Here is a 19,883-nt window from a genome sequence, read left to right on the forward strand (position 1 = left end):
GTACATGGGGAAAGGCTGCAGACATGCTGAATGGCCACAGTATCGCACAGGGAGAAACAGCAAAAATGTGTATGTGTGTGTGCTCATATGTGTATCTGCATGTGTGTGTGATCGCTTCATGCCCGAGTGGCAACCAGACCACGCAAGCCGCAGTGTAACTCGTCGCTCCTGCTTCTCCTGAGGACCCTCTCGCACAGTATATAAAAGAGCCGCAGCCTCCAGCCACGCCTCCGTCAGCTCCCATTGGCCGAGAGGGGCCTCCTCCCTCCCCTGCCTCATTGGCATTCCGGCAGTGCGCCGTGTGTAGAGGGCAGAGGAGAGCGTGAGTGCTACAGGAGCTGGCTCTGCTCAGGCTCTCCCATTGCTGTCAGAGCTGCTGCTGCTGCTGTTTGTCTCCCAGTTTTATGGTGTTGTGAGGACATGAGAGAGCGGGGACACAGCATCCTACACACCAGGAATCAGCTCTGTTCTGTTTCTCCGTATTGCTCTGGAAACTAAGCCACAAGCACAAAGGATCTGCTGCTCCCCTCCAGCAGCCCACTCTCACCCCACCTGAACCCTCCTGTTTTCTCCCTCTGCCCTTGTCCTCGGCGGATCCTCCGAAATCCCGGGGCGGTATATGGATAGAAGTTCCTTGTTTCAGCTCATACAGGAGCAGGTAAGCCTGTGTGTTTCTATGGTGATGGTTTCCTGCCTTCCCCCCTGCCTCTCAGCTTCCTCGTCTCCATCTAGGGCGTAAGAAGGAGGGCAGCGGCTGGAGACGGTGCTGACGGCAGGCAGAGGAAGGCGGTGTATGGGTGGTGTCCTCTGAGTGGAAGTTGGAGACAGAACTAGGACTCTACAGTGCTAGAATTCCCACTGCTGCTCAGAGCTCCTGCCTCAATGCAGATGCTGTTCATTTCAAGTGTCAGCGGGCGTCTCAGCTCTCGAGAAGCTCTGCGGGTCGGGCAGTAGTGCCGATGTCCTTGTTTGGCTTGATGCTACTCTGGAGAGTGAGAGTACCACTCATAATGGATCATTGGTAGTGTAACAGCTGCCAGTGACCTGATGGTACAAACTGTGAACTCTGTGTTTATGCTCTGAGAGAGCATGCTGGGTCAATCGGATGTGGCTCTGCTGCTTTCACAGATGTAGGGAGGCCCCTTGGGAAAGGGTGTGAGTGCTGAACCCTGAGTGATCTGCCTAAGCTGTTCCTTACGGCTATACTCAAGCTAGACATGGACACTGAAGGTATAGTGCTTAGGAAGTCCCCTATCGCAAAGCATTTGATGGATAATACCCTGTTTACTGCATTGTGCTTATATGCCTGATTTATTTTCGCTATTTTTCTTTAATTTGGCTGATTTTCATCAAAACATTCAAATGAACATACAGAGATACAATTTATTTATTTATCAGTTGCTTCTATCAATACTGTGCATTTGCTGAAAGCAGATATTATCAACTCCCAGTATCCCCCAATTCACTCTTGGGTGTCTAATCCATCCAGTTGTCCTGACATCGGAGTGTAACTGCAGCAATAGAATGATTAGCCGATTGGTGGATTGATTGGGCAATTTCTCTGCAGAGAGAGGGAAAATTGATTGCTTGCTCTTTGGTCCAAGGGCCAGCATAGGCTATCAGAAACAAGCGTGTGTGTGTGTGTGTGTGTATGGTGTTTTTGTGTGTGTCTGGGTGTGTGTGTGTGTGTGTCTATGTGTGTGTGGCAGAGTGACCCAGTATGAATTCCAATAATGCTTCAGGTATTTTTCTGGAATTGCATTGGAGGTGGCGGCTACTTGCTGCTTCATCCTGAGCGATTGACGGTGCACAGTGTTTGCTAATGCAGGCAATGTGTCTTGGCTGTGTGATTAAGGGGCTATTTAGTGCTGCATGGGTGGGATCACAGCAGTGTGGTGTATCTGAGATACGTGGGGTGTCTGATGGCTGGAGACGTATCATCTCAGCAGAGATGTTTAATGTTTGAACACACGCACGGAGAATACTATCCACTAATGGCAGGATATCAAGCTACAGAAACGCTGCCAGGTGTTTGAGCCATAAGAGGAGTGTAGTGGAGCTCTGAGCTGTGAATGAATAAAAGGCACATTGCCCACACATACTGTAGTACTACTACTGTATACAGGCTGTCCCACTGTACCAGTGTGTCATCGGGATGAAAGGAAGGTGGCTCTTCAAAGGATGCTGCTGAATGGTGTGAGATGTCCTTGGGGACTTATTTAGCTAATTTGTCTAAATTGTCCATCTTATGGCAAAATATGATTTGTCTAGAGTTGACAGATCTCCTGTAAGCTGAATGCTTGGTTAATAAAGATTGCCTTGACAAATGTACAAGTTACGCCAATGTTTGTCACCAGTGGTTCATATCTCATATCTCAGTCATCCTGCACGCCCCTGCAGATGATGTTACATTCTCACCTAGTGTGCACGGGCCTCCCTGGTGTTGGATATTGTCCTTCCCACAGTCAGATATGGGGTTACAGATCCATCTCTGCGTGATGTTTGTGTGCCTTGCATTAGTTCCTCCCCATGACGTGCTAGGCGCCCACAGAATACCAGCTGTCGATGATTGATATGCCACTTACAAGCGCTACTGTAGTGCTGTGTAACAGAATATAGTCTCTGATTTGTATGTACATCAGAGCAGTAAAGAGTGACTTTAGGCTAAGCTGACGTCAGAGATAACAACAGTCTTTTACACATTGGGAAAAAATTACAGTTGCTAAGGAACGGAAATACTTGAGACCACTTTGGCCTGTATTTTTCTTGAAAACGTAATAGATTACATCCGCTGATCTACCTTCCTTATGATGTATACACACTCAATACAACCACTATATGCATTGCCAGCATTGAAGACACCCAGATATAAACTAGAGCAACTAGGGGAGAGGACAAGCAGCTTCTACATATCTGATATAACGGTAAATAAGCATGTAGTGGCCTGAAAAAAGTGTTGAGTTGAGAAAATTTTTTCAGAAGGGCAGCGTGTTCTTTGGGAGCAGTGCTAATATGGAGTGATTATCAGTGCATATTGTGAAGTGAGCAAGTCTACGTGTACCGCTGTGATCTTCCTCAAGTTGTGCTGAGGGGTAGTCTGCTTTGCTGTAGCCTTTGTTCACTGAGTTGAATCTAGTCGTTCTTAGATTCTCTCACTGCTGTACATGTACACGTGAAGGTCCTGGTTCTGGGACAGATCTGTCACGCAGCGGGGGGAAGAGAGAGCGCTGAGCTGCACAGTCAGAGCAACAGTGACCACAAAAGGAAAGACGGGTCACTGCTCTGTCATGGAAATAAACCTGCTGACGCAAAGTGTGTGACACGGCCGTGACCATCGGCAGATGACAAGTGGGAGAAAGAGTGAAAGTTCAGTATAGTGAACAGTGAAAATGTGCTGCAGAAATCTAACCACCTAACTCATCCACGCCTTTTTTGGTTGCTGTGATTAGATAGAATAAGAGTCCCATGTAAGAGTGTCACCCCAAATATTTGTCACTCCTTGAGAGAGTACCCTGTTTCATAGAAAGAACCCTGCTGTGTGTTTAATTCCTTTGCAGTATTATATACCTGATATCCCACTCTGATGACAATTTGAGAAAGACCCAGAAGCCATGTAGATGACCACATACCCATAGGATGCAGCAGGTCAAGTACCTGCATGTCCCAGCAGCATGATTGCTACACCTACGTATGTGTTTGTGACTATGTGTGAGAGTTCTAGAGTGAGGATGTGTGCTACGTGAGGCGGTTTATTAGTCTTTGTCTGCTAGAGGCAGCAGTGCTGAGCTCAGGCTATTTCAGGCACACTATAGCACACTCACACAGAGACTTTTTAATCACACACACACACACCTTTTTGTCTTATGGGCCTAATATAGAAGCACTTCACGCACAGCTGTCCAGATGCATTCAGGACATTATACAAACAGACAAAACCAAAATGGCAGCTATGTGTCATTCTCAGAGGTCAACAACCTGTCCATACACTGGTGTCTGTGGCAAAACTTTTCATGGCTGCTGCTATTAAACATAAAAACCATCAAAAACGTAAATTCAAAAATGTGAACAGCTTCCATGTCCGTCACAGTGTCCCATACCTTTTTAAGGCATCTGACATGATGGTCCTGACCTCTGGTCTTTCCCACCTTGGTGGGCAGGAGAAGTCGTGACATGAGGCCTAAGCTGATGTCAATGTGTGCGGAGCCCCCGTCTCCATTATACCCCACACGCAACAAACAAGCCATGAGGAATAAACCATGCAGGAAGTGCAGTGCTGTGGATGTAGGTGTGCATGCTGTGTGGAGATCATACACTTTTCCCCCCTTTCTCACACAGAAAACTCGGAAAAAAGTGCCTAAAAAGGTACGACACTTGGCACTGGGGTGGTACCATATAGGTACATAAAATTATCATGGGTTTAATAAATAATTTGTAAATGTCCAGCTTGTAATGATTGTTTATTAGTACCCAAAGAACATTATTGTACCTTTCAGGGTACATTTGGGAAATTTGTTCCACTGTACCTTTATTTCTGAGAGTGCACTGTATTCACCAGAACAGAAGTCCTTGAACACCTTGGCTGGTTCAGTACATCTCCCGACAGCTGCCCTATCCTTTGCTAATGCACTCTCTGCTCTTACACTCTCTTCCCTGCCCACAACCTTACTATTTTTCAATCTATTTACCCATCCATTTTCTCTTTTTATCAGATTCCCATCTATTCCTTTTTCATTCTCTGCTCTTTATCCTTGTTTTGTCCTTCTCTCAGTACCATCTTTTGTCTCTATCCATCCTCCCCTAGCCCCTGTTCCCCCCTTCCTTTGTTCTCTGGCATTTATTTATTGTCGCATTTTCCTCTCTCCCCTTTCCTTCTCTTTATCCCTCTTCACTCTTTCCTGTATATTCTCGTCCTCTTTATCCAGCTCTCGTCTCAAAATCCTTTCTTCCCCTCCCCTCTCTCTCTCTCTCTCTCTCTCTCTCTCTTCTGTCTTCACCTCTCTCCCGTCTTCTTTTCGATCTCTTGTGCATGGCTCCTGCACACAGAAATGTGAAAGCTGTGACACGCAGGCAGCCTGTCACCATGGCAACCGATGTAGCTTGTCAATGCGCCGTCCTCGCTGTGCTGGATGTGTTCGATAGCAGCTCACCCCCAGTGCCTCCTCTACCCCCCTTCTTTCTCAATCCCATTAGCTCGACCCATACACCTCGAACCAGGAACACAGCCCCACCCACTGACCCCCTCATAACAGCTCAAGCTCTTCTCTAGCTTGTTTATACACACACACACACACACACACACCATATTTATGATTTACTGGTATGCTTTGTATGTCCCCCCCAAATGTTCAATTTTTCTAAATGTCGATATGTTATGTTTGGCTGGTGTTTCACATTTGCACAGTTATCGAATCATTGTTTTTGAGAGCAAGGTGAACCAACCATATCCTATCACATTTATACTGGATTCTCATCTCCCACTTTGCTTAATGGACCGGTGTCGCCTAGCTTTTAGTGTCTCTCCATCTCACACAGCTCAAGAACCATCTCAGGCCTGAGGACTCTTTTCTTGGCTGAACTGTGTTTCTGTAACATGGAGAGGAGAGTTGTTGTTATCCTTTCACTCTCTATATATAGATATCTCACTGTGGATTTTCAGTAATTATGGATGTCCTAGGGTCCCATTTCCAAACATTCTATCGTTCTGATAGCACTGCACTGTGAGCAGCTCTGTCATCAGGATCCACACATCTCCACCAAGCATCCCAGCCAACACATCAAGGGTGAACTGCGGTAAAACAGTACTAGTAATCAAATTAGCATCTTCTGATCTCTGAATTTTGAAAGGACAGACCTCCGTTGGACTTCCACTAACCCTGCACCTATGGCGATGGTGATGGACACTGATTTAGGCCCATACTCTGCTGTTTCCTTCTGCTGGGTCCCTGTTCTGCGTGCTCTCTAACCCACCAATCTATTAGACACCCCTACAGAGTTCCCTTAATTAACTGGCTACATCACTCTTGTGTGCCACACTCCATGCCATCATAGCCATGGTAAATCGCATCCATTTACTAACACAACTATCCCTCCCAAAGGGGAAATACATCGTGTATAAATGCTTAAACAAACCAGCATGAACATACTAAATGGATTAGGCAGATATAGATCAAAGGCAGCCCCCCCCCCTCCCAACCTTTTTTATATACATGTAGACATCCACAAAACACGCTCAGTAGCTACTTTGCAGAAGCTAGAGCCTTCAACAAGAGCCTGCAGGCAAATTAAGAGAAGTGCAGGCTTGTAAGAGATTGTGTGTTGTGGAAGAGAAAAATGAAAGGATTGATGGCAAAACAACTATTAAATGGTTCAGTGAGGGGGGAAATAAGGAAGTGATGAAAGTGCTGAAATAAGAAAGTGATGCCAAAGATGTGTGTGTTACCTTCTCTTAACACACACATCTTTGGCATCACTTTCTTATTTCAGCACTGTCCTCAGAGTGACTATTCCTGTGTGAGAGGCATGCTATATTGATCTTCTGCATGTGAAATCTATGCTTACTGTTACAGTAACACCTTATGACAGAGTGATACACTATAGAGACACTGAGCTGTTTTGAGCATGTGTGTGTGTTTCTCACTGGCCTAGCAATGACTGCGCAGATACTGTATTTCTTCACATCGCTCAATTCTGACCAGGGCAAAGGTTGGGCCACCAGCACAGACCCACATTTTAGTTCACAGCAAACTATTTATTTATTTATTCATTTATTTATTTATGTTCAGAAATGTCTTGAATGCTTTCACAAGGTGTCCTTTGCTCTTCTGGTCTGAAGGGATAGTTCACTTTCGAGTTCGTTTTTTTAATGCTATTTCAGTCTTAGTGTATATTTTTGATTTGCAAGAGAATTATGTGCAGTGAAGGATATTTACAGATTTACAGAAGGATATTACTTACAGATGATCTGCCATGGCTAGGATAGGGACATCAATGTTTTTACAAGAAAATACACCTCAAGTAAATCCAAGCAGCTTGAACAGTGAATGTTATATTTCCAGAAGTTAAACATATGAACACATTCATTTCAAATGTATTTAATTATGGGCCAGACCAGATTCACAGACACAGATGAAGCCTAGTCCCAGACTAAATTCAATTTTGAATGGAGATTCTCCATAAAAACTCTATTTAGTCCAGGATTAAGCTAAATCTGTGTCTGTGAAACCAGCCCTACATGACGGTACTTAATTATTTATCGGTTCAAAAGCAGTACAAGCTCTTTATTCCCAAGGTGAAGGACCGGAGAGGTGTGATTTAGATGTAGCTGACCTGGCCAATGGGCAGCTACTACACTGTCCATTCTTGTATAATTTTAGCCTATCTAATAACAAATTGAAATTGGAGCTACAATTATGTGTAATTATGAAACAGAAGAGGTACATTGCCAAGTGTTATTTATTTGAGCCTGGGCAATGATTTAAGGACAAGGAGCTGCAATAGATGAGTGGACAGAGGAAAGTGAACTGACATGATTGCAAAAGCAGAAACCAGTTTCAGTGCTGCTGATTTATTGCAACTATAAGTTACATTACATTACATTATATTATAGTCATTTTGCAGATGTACTTATTCAGATCGACGTACAATAAAGTGCAAATCATAACCAGGGACAAGTGTGCTAAAAACCCGAGAGGGAAGTACACCGTATGGTTCCAAGCACGAGAATGATCACATAGATAAAAACCTGAACCCTTATAGAATAATCAGATTACTCTCCAAGTAGCAATGCCGCAGTTAGTAGCTAGAAGACCACGAATAGTAAAATAATTAAACACAAATGCAATTGAATATAGCATACATGATTATTACAGTGAGGTAGGGAGGGAAAGGTGCAGCCTGAAAAGGTGAGTTTTCAGTCTGCTCTTGAAAGTGGTCAAAGACCGCTGGTCTGAAGTCCACAGGAAGGTCATTCCACCACCATGGGGCCAGAACAGACAGCAGTTGTGACCGGGTAGTGCAGGTGTGATAAGGGGGAGGTGCCAGGCCCCCAGAAGTAGTGGAACGGAGAGGTCTGTCAGGCGTGTAGGGTCTGATGAGCTTTTGGATGTATGCTGGGGCTGATCCCTAAACTGCCTGGTATGCAAGCACCAATGTTTTAAATTTGATGCAAGCCATTACAGGCAGCCAGTGGAGGTCAGTGAGCAGGGGGATGACATGAGAGTGTTTGGGAATGTTGAACACCGGACGAGACGCGGCTTTCTGGGGTCACTGTGGTGTGTCCTAGCGAAATGGAAAAATCAGACAAGGGAGAGGTTAGAGCAGGCATGAAGATAAGCTCCATCTTACCTGGGTTGACCTTTAGATGGTGGTTGTCCATCCAGCTCTGGATGTCTCTCAGGCAAGCGGAGATATAGGCAGAGACCTGTGTGTTAGATGGGGAAAAAAAGAAAGTTGGGTGTCATCAGCATAACAATGGTATGACATACAATGAGCAGAGATAACAGGGCCAAGGAATCTTGTGTAGATGGAGAAGAGGAGGGGACTGAGGACTGAGCCCTGGGGGACTCTTGTAATACTGTACCAGCCCAGGTAACCTGGGAGGAGCAACTGGAGAGGTAGGACTCAATCCTGTCTAGGGCTGTGCGACAGATCCCTGTAGCTGTGTTGAAGGCTGCAGAAAGATCTAGAAGGATCAGGACAGAGGAGAGAGAACTGGTGGGGGTCCAGCAGGTTGTTTTATGAAAAGAAATAAGAGAGTTGGTAAGAAGCAGATTGTTCAAGTGATTTGGATAGAAAAGGGAGAAGAGACACTGGACGGTAGTTCTGTACGCAGGAGGGGTCCTGAGTGGGCTTCTACAGGAGTGGGGTGATGCAGGCCCTCTTAATGGATGAGGGGAAATGTCCAAAAGACAAGGAAGTGTTCACAAGGGAGGTGGCCAGAGGGTGGAAGAAGGAAATGAAGTGGTGATCAGACATATTCAGAGGAGCAACAGTGGGGTCAGAAGAGGAGTTGCTTCTCTCACATGGAGTACTGTTGGTAACGTAAGCTGTGCTTGAATTGATCTTAGGCTGCATGCATCACAGGAAATAGTTCCAACCAAAGATGAGATAAAATTATCATATTCATATCATGTCATATTTTTAAAACAAAATCATCAGGTGAGATGCACATGTACAACCTCTGGAGGCATAACGTCATTGCAGAAGCTGCTTTGTTGTATTGTCTTGCTGTAAAGCACCTTGATTCCCCATATACCAACCTTTGTGAAGTCAACAAGTCGCAAGAAACTTTGTAAGCATCTCACACACACAAATCTCTCTGGACCAGATCAAAAACCTAAAATAAAACTGAAATAATATCAAAAAGTTCCAGAAAGTGAACTATCCTTTTAAAGTTCAGAGGGCTCAAAATAGTTGCAAGCACAATAATGTGCATGAGATTGATAATATAATTTAGTTTCTATGCATCTTGTTTATGATTTCACTCAATTATTATATTACAGGCTAGGCTAACAACTGTGCTTTTATAAAACCTTTATTTCCACTTGCCTTCGCAAGTTGACAACACCCCAGAATGTGCACCGCAGTAGTCTAATAGCCAAGAAGGCCCCCCATACAGCCATCCCTCCTGGAAGAGTATCTTATTAAAGGCCACATGCTTCAGTATTCTCTTCCTGGTTTGTAAGGTTTGCAAAGAATAGTGATGCAGGTTATTTGAAGTCCCCAACCCTGCCCCCAAAGCCCAATTTCCCCTCCCCTTCCACCTCCTGTGGTCAACTCTCTGTTAACTCTGTTAACATTTAGCATCATGCGATAATTATGCAAAAACATATGTCATGTCACCTGGGAAATCATTTTACAAACAGCTGAGAGAAATAGCAGTTAGACCCTAAAATATGCATACTTCCACCAAAATCGCAATTGTTTAATTGAATCACTGCAGAATAGAAATCAAAAGCTCCAGGATGATATGAAAAGCTCAAAAATATGTGTGGGCCTTTAAATATTCCAGAGGATCCATGGGGGTCCTCTTGGCAACTAGACTACAGAACCCTCCCCATGTTTATCAGAGCAGTTTTTGAGAATTAGTGATGGGGTTGAGAAGCGGGACCACTGTTGCTAAGCAGGTCATCACTCAAACTCTGTCATCATTACCACAGCCAATCATCAGGCTTTTAAGAAGGGAGTTTAAAAACCACATTACCTGGTGCGTAGGGATGCATTTATAATCAATATCTGTCAGCGGGAATAGATGGATGTTGCTGTATCTGATAGGAGTCAGCAGGTGGCTCTGTGTTTGCAGAAGCTCAGTCTTGGAATTGTATTAGTTGCAGACCTGCTGATGTTACCATGTTCTTTCACTAAACCTTTCCATATTAATGTGGGCTGGGCATACAAACACACACATACAATAATCATATGAATAATTAGGATCTGTGTGTTTGTAGGGCAAATCCTGATTGGAAGGAGAAACAAAACTCCATAGATAACAGCTCCATAGATAAATAAATAAATAACGACAGTGGGAGAATGAGTGGAGTAGATTCACATTAATGAATGTACAGTTGCACTGAAACAGTCTTGGACATGTGTCTTGGATATCAGTTCTCGAGTAAAGGTCTTTCTTAAATCACCCAGATTGTTGTCCACACATACACACACGCAAATGCACACATCCCAATAATTGAACATGTAAGCTGGGTCACACATCGGGTTTAACTCTGGAATCTTCTATACCGGAGGCCAATGTTTTGTTGCAATGGGGAAATTCTCTGGCAGGGACAGTAGAGTCACTCTAGGCCTGGATGTGGGAGGGAAAATGGCTGCTGCTGAGCTGTGAGAGAGGAAAGGCTCAGGCAGAGCAGGAGAAACAATTTAACTGAAGCCTCAACTCAGCTTATCAGACACGCACACACAGAACCACTTTCTGAAAACTGCAGGAAGGAACCAGGAGCACAGAGCACAGAATACAGAATGACTCCAGAGTGATGCAAGAGTTGAAAGTCAGTTTCTCTGTGAGACATAGTGTGCTGTTGTTATTGTTTTCAGCTTTGAGTCCAATGGTGTCTCAATTTCCCTCATGCACAATTTTATTAGCGATTTAATTAATCCCTGCACAGAAAACATGATGTTGAAATCCAGATACAATAATGATTAAGAAAGTATTCTACTCTTGTGCATATTTCGGGTTGAAATGGCCAAATAAGGGACATTAAACCACAGCTTGATGGTGGTGGTAGGTGGTGGTATTATAGTGGTGGTAGGTGGGTTTGGTTCTCTTTATCAAGTCTGACAGATGAGTATAGCTGAATGTTGAAAAAGGTATGAAGTGCTCTCAGATTACACACGGACATACAGTACATATACCATAGTATATGCACATACATGCATGCATGCACAAAGTGTGTGTTAGCAATTCTCTGCTTTATGGCCCATTGCCTGGGATATAGTATTTCAAACTCCTAAACAGTGACGTTTTTATGAGCTCCTCTGCCCAAATCAATTCAAGAGATTTGATGGCATAGGAGCATCAGCATTAATAACTTAGAGGCCTGCGGCCTACAGAACTGTGAAAGCAGCAGTGGAGGAGTGGATGTGGGTTCTAGCTTTGGTCCATTGTTTGGCTCAAGCAGTCTTTCCTTACTGTGTTTACCTGCTACTCATCTGTATACACAGTGCTTTGTATCGCTGCCTTTAGTTCAACTAAAGTAGTCTGCGTTGTCTCCTTTTTGACAGCTGGACCCAGAGAACACCGGTTTCATCGCAGTGGAGAACTTCACCAGTCTGGTGGAGCATCATGAGCTGCAATTGGACCCCTCCAAGCTGGAGATGTTGTTTGCCCTGGTGCAGAGCAACGAGGAAGGGCAGGTCTGCTACCAAGAGCTCATTGAGCTGGTAAGTTGTGAGACTGAGTAGAGGAGAGGATAGCAGGTCCTTGGAATGTCACCACCAAAAGCCTTGGACTGAAGAGAATATCAACTGAAAAAGAGGAATTGATTCCAGTTTGAGAGGTTGGAAGATTGGGTGGTGGGGGGGAGGGGGGGGGGTGAACACCCACACACACACACAAACTGTTCTGCAAAATCCAAATGTGTTTTACACTTACGCATAGTTTGTTTCTTTCCTTCCAAAGTGTGTGATTCATTTTCATGATCATTACTATTAATTAGGCGGCACGGATGGTGCAGTGGGTAGCACTGCTGCCTCACAGCAAGGAGGTCCTGGGTTCGAATCCCCGTCGGCTGGGGCCTCTCTGTGCGGAGTTTGCATGTTCTCCCCGTGTCTGCGTGGGTTTCCTCCGGGTACTCCGGTTTCCTCCCACAGTCCAAAGACATGCACGTTAGGCTGATTGGAGAGTCTAAATTGCCCGTAGGTATGAGTGTGTGAGTGAATGGTGTGTGTGCCCTGAGATAGACTGGCGACCTGTCCAGGGTGTATTCCTGCCTTTCGCCCAATGTATGCTGGGATAGGCTCCAGCCCCCCTGCGACCCTGATCAGGATAAGCGGGTTCAGATAATGGATGGATGGATGGATGGATTACTATTAATTAATGTCATATTTTTGACCACAACTTCATATTGTTGAAATTAGTCATTCATGAATAGATCCTTTCTTTTATTTGCTTTCCTACTGTATATTTCTTGGTCTGTGAGAGTAGTAATCAGCACAGAGTACCAGTGTTCTTTCCACTCCCCGTCACCAGACCACCCTACATTTTACATAAAACTGCTACAAATTTCAACAGCTACAATTAAACTGTTTAAAATTCACACTTCACCAATGTAATTTGCATCCCATCTGGCCTATTTATAGAAGCTTGCAGAGATCTCCTGGCTTATTCTAGAATGTACAACCAAAGTGTAATTGATCCTTCACATATTTTTGCATATGTACATACATATACACAAACATTCATAGTAACATATTCATAGTTTCACCGGATATAATTTCCTGTACCCACCATTTGGGGTCTTGTTTTGAGGACAGTAAATCTCGGTGTGATATGTGATTTTTTTTAAATGAATGTGATGATTTTTTTTTTTGTCCACCCATGGTTGATAGCCTTCAGCATTGCTTCTAAACATCTACCTCATTAAATATTCTATCTTAAATAATCACTTGCATTGTCATATGATTTATAGTTAGGTCAAAGTGATACTGGTATAACATGTAGCCTTACTTGTGAGACTTCATGGTACTATTACAGTCTGCGCTTCAGGAAGGCCATTGGAGGCAAGTCCCAACTGGTCAGATCAGGATGGTCTGAACACCTGCCTGTGTAACAGGTGAGAAATTGCCTGAGTCCGAGGTGGGATTTGAACCCCTGCCTCTCACTTGTCCAAATATTTTGTTGAACGAACGCGTTACCAGTCAGCCTCTAGCCAAGGGCAACAACGTTCTTTTGAATTTTGAAGGTTACGTCATCGGGGAGTGTTGCGATAACCTGCTACCAGCTTTCGCTTTCACTGCACCATCCGTGCTTACTAGCGAACTAGCTGAGCTAACCATGCTACACCTGCTCACATGAGTAGTGCTTCTGGCTCCTGGCCATACATGGGCTAGCGCATCCTGACCAAGCGGGCTGGATCCCTCCCCTAAGGAGAACCACAGAGGGCAATGCATTGTTCTGTCCACACTGGTGAACTAATCCATACTGGCCTTGCCAAATCTATGCCAAATCTGTTCCACCACCTTTGGGTAGAGTCCCCCTTCCCCTGGGGAAGGCATCTGATGGGACAGAAAGTCTGCCACCTGATTGAGCGCACCAGGCTAGTGAGTGCATGGCTCTGAGGCTCAAGAGATGATGAAGGGCCCAGGTCTGCAGCCTGCTGCGCAACTCGCAAAGCTGCTACTGGCCTGGTTCCCCCTTGTTGGTTGACCTGATGGAGAGCGTAGGTACTGTCACATACACTGCCATGTTCCAGCACATTTACAGTATGTGCTCTGTGTCCTGTTCTGCCAGACTACTCCCCCTAGACTAAAGGGAAGCATCTGTGTGCACCAGTTCCCAGCAAGACAGTGTCATCCCCAAGGGAAGCCCTGTCTCTCTTTTCGTATTGCTGTTTCCTTATTGAATCATGGAGGCCAGCGTCGATGCTATCACTGGTACAATGTATCCACCATTCAGGTTTGCGGTTTGGGATACCCAGTAACTCAAGTGATGCTAGGAGAAATGTCCTACCATCGGCCCCCAGACATCAAGGATTTATCGGCTTCCCCAGCTGTAGTGGGGACCAGGAGTGTGGCTGCGTGATCCCTGGAGAGTGGTCTGCACACGGTCCGGATCAGGCCCGGATCAGGACACCTTATTGAGTGTTGGATCCTTACTTGGCCAGCTGAACCAGCAGGTGGAAAACCCTGCCTAAAGATCGCCTCATCGGCCTTCTGCATAAATCAGCAAACTGCTGTCTAGCTTGGCTCATCCGCTGTGCAGCTGGTCCGAATACCTGACTGGGCACTACCGGGACTGAGTGAGGTGTCCACCACCCCACCTCTCACGAGAGGGACTGAGACAGCCAGACCTGGAAACACGCCAGTGTCATCGTTGACATCAATCTGCCAAGTTCCCTCACCATAAGCGCACATGCCTGTGCAATGCAAATGCCTGCTGTTTGAGGCATCACATCACCCAACTCCTGCAGAGTCTGGGATAAAGCCAGAACACGGTGGGACGTAGAATTGCCTACGCACCACATACGGGCTGCTATTTCATAACTCCTCATGAGGAGATCATCTGTCATACAGCATACAGCTGGCATCTGCTCAGAGGGCTTCATCAAGGGAGACTATCAGGGAGGCAATATTTGGATCAATCAGGGGCATTTTGCCCAGCCCATAGTCACCTTCATTCTGCATAGCAGCCAAATGCTTGCCATCCCCTGTGTGGCGGGAGAGAGATCTGAGATCTGGCCAGTGCCTCTGAAGCTCCTCAATAAAGAGAGCCGATGGGGGAACACTGAAGGCCGCAGGCGGCTGGCTTTGCCTGAAGAAAAACACTGGATGGGGCATTCTGTTCAGGGCCACTGTCCAGTCCCAACTGAGCTAAAGTCTTGCGTATGGCAGGCTCGACAATGGAGCCCTTCGAAACCCACAACACCCCCTTGTCCATCCCCAGGACATCTGACACATACGGTAGACAGTACCTCTTCATCACTGGAGGGAGAGCTCACTGAGTGGTGGCTGTTGCAGGGGCTGCCTGATTGGCAGGCTGGAGGTTCAATATAAGGGCCTTCATCTGAGAAAACTCAGAAGACCTTACTAGCTAGTGCACTCACCCTGATCTTTCTAGAGGGACCTGGTTTCATGTGGTGCTGCCGCTTTCTACCGGCAGTGACTACTCCAGTAGGATGGCTGTGGTGGAGGTGGAATCCCCTTGGTTTTCAAAACCGAGGCAAACCATGAAACCGGAAACCGGCCCATGTCTGCTTTGTATTGTGTCTGTGTTGCTTTCAAGTTATTATTACTAAGATGATGGAACAAATATATCAAATTAATAAGGCATGATGACATTATCAGCAGATTTGTTGGCGTTTTTAGCCAAATCAACATGGAGGATCATTACTATGTTCTACTTTGACTTGTCCTCAGCATGACATGGCTGAACCAGCTCTTAATATAGAGGATGTATTGTTAAATCATGCATTTTGATATGAGAATGTATGTGACCAAATGGACTTCACATGTGATGACTGGTTCACAATTTTCTGTAATGGTAATTAAAGGCATTCACTGAGCATGGAATTTGAGCTTGTGCATGTACACATTTTTAGGATAACAGATTTTTCAATGGTAAAGCAGATTTATAGGTTGAAGCAAACACTCATATTTAGAATGGAATTGACGAAGTTTGATAAATGAGGCCTTGGTGCTTGTTAACCTAACAACAGTTTCCTCCTGAAAGCAGTGTTGTGCTGATTAACTGGGTGTTGTATATACAGAGTGGAAAACTCTCCTCAGACAGTGTCTGCATCAACTGAAAGACACCATGCCTTGGGTGTGATTTGTTTTTCAAGTAGATCAAGGAGCCTTTCTTATCTACTTAGAGACCATCAGTTAAAATGCATATGCTATAAATATCAATATCAAGCCAGAGGTAAGGCTTGATTTATGACTGGGGTATTCCCAAGTGACAGCATCTCTCTGTGCTCTCTTTGCAAAATTTAAAGTGGGGGAATACCATTGACAACACCTGACAAATGGTGAAGGAATTCTGAGTTTGGAGGTCAATGGCTGGCTGTATATCATTGAAAGTGTCTGATGGCATCACAGCGCCTATAGCCAATGTGATTTAGAGTATGGCTTTGAAGACAGAAGATGGCTGTCACTAGAGATGGAAAGGTATGTGTCGGTGTATGCAATCGTCAGCCCTTAATCTCAGCAGTGTGCATCACTGACCGACATCAGATGGTAAGTAATCTTGTATAGTAAATTAAATGTTTCTCTAATAGAAGTAGTAGAAGAGGGGCTGCTGTCCCTTGAGCTGCCATGTTCAGACTCCATGTAAAGCTAGGAAGTGTAATCCTGGTGGTCTCTGCCACTTTTAGAGAGTCTCTGAGATCTTTTTCCAGCCAACATGGCCTCCAGCTGAAGCAAGCAGCTTGGTGAAGCACAGAATCATCTGAGAATGTCTGTCTCCCTCCTAGCAGCAGGAGAGCCCATCTCAGGGGCATCTGTCCATGACTGTCTTTATGGCTCATCACTTCAAATATTTTCCTAGCCCTGACTTGGGCTGGCACCCAACAGGCTCCTTTCCCGTTCTTCCTCGGCCCCCAGCCCTTTGACGACAGTCTGTTCAAAGTGGGCAGTGGGCTACCATGTACTTCTTGGTTATTTCTTGCATTGCCGTAGCATGATTATGTGAGTCTCCACTACAGGTCATATCAGTCTAACTGGGATCAATTTGGCTGATGGTGGGGTGGGAAGAACAGAGTGGCTCAGTAAAATGTGTTTGACATATCCTGCAGTTATTATTGCCTGAGCTCCTTCAGATTTGCCTGAGGCATGAGTAATGTATGTGTGTAAACTGTCACGGGGGAGTCTCCACTTTGGGAGGAGACATAGGGCAATACACGCAAACATCTGATCTGTGATAAACAGCACTGAAGCAGGGCCAGGACTATTCTTGGGAGCTTGTAAACTGGAGTCTTGGTTATACACCCAGTCTCTGGACCCAGTACAGGCATTTAGATTATTCCAAGTAATACCATAGAGTAATAGTGGAATATTGTGGGCACATTTTTGTATAACCTTTGCATGGATGTGGCTCCTTAATGATATATGTCAGCAGCACTGTGCACATTAGTCTATTTAAACACAATCCATTCTAGCGCCCTCAGATATTAGTGTCCTGAAGCCATTTTTGCTAAATGGTAATGTGCTTCCTAACATTGCTCCTGTGTATCATTGAATTTAAATCATGAGAAGGATTCTCAATTCTTTTAAATTATATAACTATATTCAAGCCGTGACTGGTGCTGCTTTACTCTTGCAGAAACAAGAGACTTGCAGATTTGTAGCTTAGAGCCAACAGAAATGGTGCAAATCTGCTCTTTATCTTGTCTGCTGGAGCTATGTGTACATTCTGATGTTCAGAGTGAAAGATAAGCCAGGGCCACATTCGCACAACTGAGACTTTCATCATGGCATCCAGCTATTACTGCTGAGAGCACCTCACACAGTCCAGCAATGCTGCATTCAAAGTGAGAGAGGAAAAGAATACGCTCTCTCTTGCTGGAGAACATCATCTGCCTGACAGCACAATGGCTGAGGGGAGTGTCCTCCATAAAGTTGCACACAGGTATCAGTTTTCTTTGGTGATTTGGACAGACAAAGGCAAGGTAAGAGGGAGAAAACTTTGCCTTCCATCCCACTTGTGGGATGCTAGCGATGCATTTGAATTAGACTCTGCAGTGGTACAGAGAAATAGGGCTGTTTGTACGAGGCTGATCCTGGATGTTCTCCGCACCACCTTTCTAACCACACTGTTTTTTGCGGCCCAACCCAGTGCTAATTGAATTATCCGCCAACTGTGAGGGTAGTGTGTGGATAGGGGGTTCTTCAAATAAGAACGCTGGACCTAAATGGAGTGTTGGATCAATAAGTCCCAGTTAAACAAGTCAAACCTGGCAGCTCCGTGCCCTGTAGTTGCGTAGTGTTTAACTGTGATGATGACCAGAAAAAAAGAATGCAAAGGAAAAATAGCTTGCCATGAATCCTGATTTTGTGCAGCTTTTGGGGCTTACGCACTGAGGGACAGCAGGCAGGAGAGCAGAGTGGGCGCCACAGGCTCTTTTCCTGGCTCAACAGCGTTTACGATTTCATTATCACATTCTCAACTTACCTGCCCATGAACAGAAAACAAAAACACTCCAGGAGGAGTTACCCCCGGGGCTGCAGCTGCGCTCTGTGCCAAGGGTACATGGGGACTGAGCGACAGGAGGAGAGGAAGGAGACACCGTGGATGCTCCATTGGAGGCTACGTATCCCTGGATATCTACATCTCCTCCATTGTGGTTGTGCCTTAGCACATATAAATACTTTGATATGGCTTATATTGAAAGGATGCGTATCTGCATCCCTCCTACCTAAGCTGCTGTGCGTTTACAGTACCACTGTAGTGTACAGTAACTGTGTTTTACCTGAGAATGGGGCACTTTACTTGAGTGTCTGGGAGTGGAGATTTTGAGACCCATAGTGGTACACATGGTGTATTTCTCTGGGTTTGTGGGTTTTCAGAGGGGAAGATTATTGTGGGCACAGGTGGCCTTTTAGACAGATTTGTGTAATATAAAATGCACGTCTGGATCAGGAGATGGCAGGCTCACAGAGGAGAGTGCAGGTCCCACTGGGGTTAGCGTATATATAAGTGTGTATATTTGTGTTTTTATTGTATCTGATATTGTGTGTGTGTGTGTGTGTGTGTGAGAGAGAGAGAGAGAGAGAGTGTTTACATGCTTATGTGTACGTTTTCCCAGTTGATTGTGGCTATGTGCTGTGTCAGGGTAACGTACACGGGCAGGCATTCACAGGACAGACCCTCTGCTCTCTCTCATCCTGGGTGGCAGCACCGCAGAAGGGGAGAAAGGGATTATCTGGGAAGCATTCACACAGCAGAGCACCAAGCCAGTTTATATTTATAGCATGGAACAGCGATTCCAGCACACGCTCCCATCAGCGGGGGGGTGATGCTGTCCTGTGTCCACACAAAACAACCCATATGTCTGTGTATATGTATTGTTAAATAACAAATCCTTCTGCTAGTTATGTATGACAGAGGTCTATCAACACATTGTCAAGACTGTGGAGAGAACAGGGTACATATTCATAGTACGGCTTTCTGTTCAGAGAGCCTTTGTCTCGCTGTGAGTATTCTTCCCCTTTTGATGTACTGCTATGGATCAGGACTATTACCTGAAATAATTTGTTACCCTTTGCACGGACTCACAGAAACCAATTACAGCTCAAGTCTACCTTCCTATTTCAAAAGCAAAATCTCCTTACGAGGCCTTTCAGAATTGTATTTCAGCAGTAGAATGGATGGGCGCCAGGAACAGGTTGTGTTGTTATTGTTTGTGTAGGTTGAAGTGTAACTGCATGGTTAGGAGATCAAACGCACACGTTCACTTGACCATAAATCAAAAACTCCATGAAGAGTCCTCTCAGAGTAATGTGGCAGTTGTTGCCACTGCTACTTTTACGCCATGGGTCAGTCACATGGATTTTGGGCCCCATGAAGATGTGGACAATTACTATAACTGCACCATATATTTTGAGGGCCCCTTGGAATCATCCTCACAAGACCTCCCCCCCCCCCCCCCCCCGTTCAGCCCGTTCAGCCCGTTCAGCCCAACCCCTTCCCAATACGGTGCCACTGTCATGCTACCCAC

The 19,883-nt window shown here is 45.2% G+C and overlaps 1 protein-coding gene across 1 annotated transcript in view; it reads left to right on the forward strand.

Annotated features, from left to right (window-relative positions):
* Positions 1 to 430: 430 nt before the first annotated feature.
* Positions 431 to 19,883, forward strand: part of rhbdl1 (rhomboid, veinlet-like 1 (Drosophila)) — a 53,153-nt gene continuing 33,700 nt past the window's right edge. Inside the window, exons 1-2 of the mRNA XM_061232773.1 lie at positions 431 to 658; positions 11,734 to 11,892. Of these exons, the coding sequence (XP_061088757.1) occupies positions 620 to 658; positions 11,734 to 11,892 (198 nt within the window). The 5' untranslated portion in view covers positions 431 to 619. The remainder of the gene's footprint in view (positions 659 to 11,733; positions 11,893 to 19,883) is intronic.

The sequence above is a fragment of the Conger conger genome, chromosome 2 (assembly GCF_963514075.1).
Source record: "Conger conger chromosome 2, fConCon1.1, whole genome shotgun sequence".
NCBI lineage: Eukaryota > Metazoa > Chordata > Actinopteri > Anguilliformes > Congridae > Conger > Conger conger.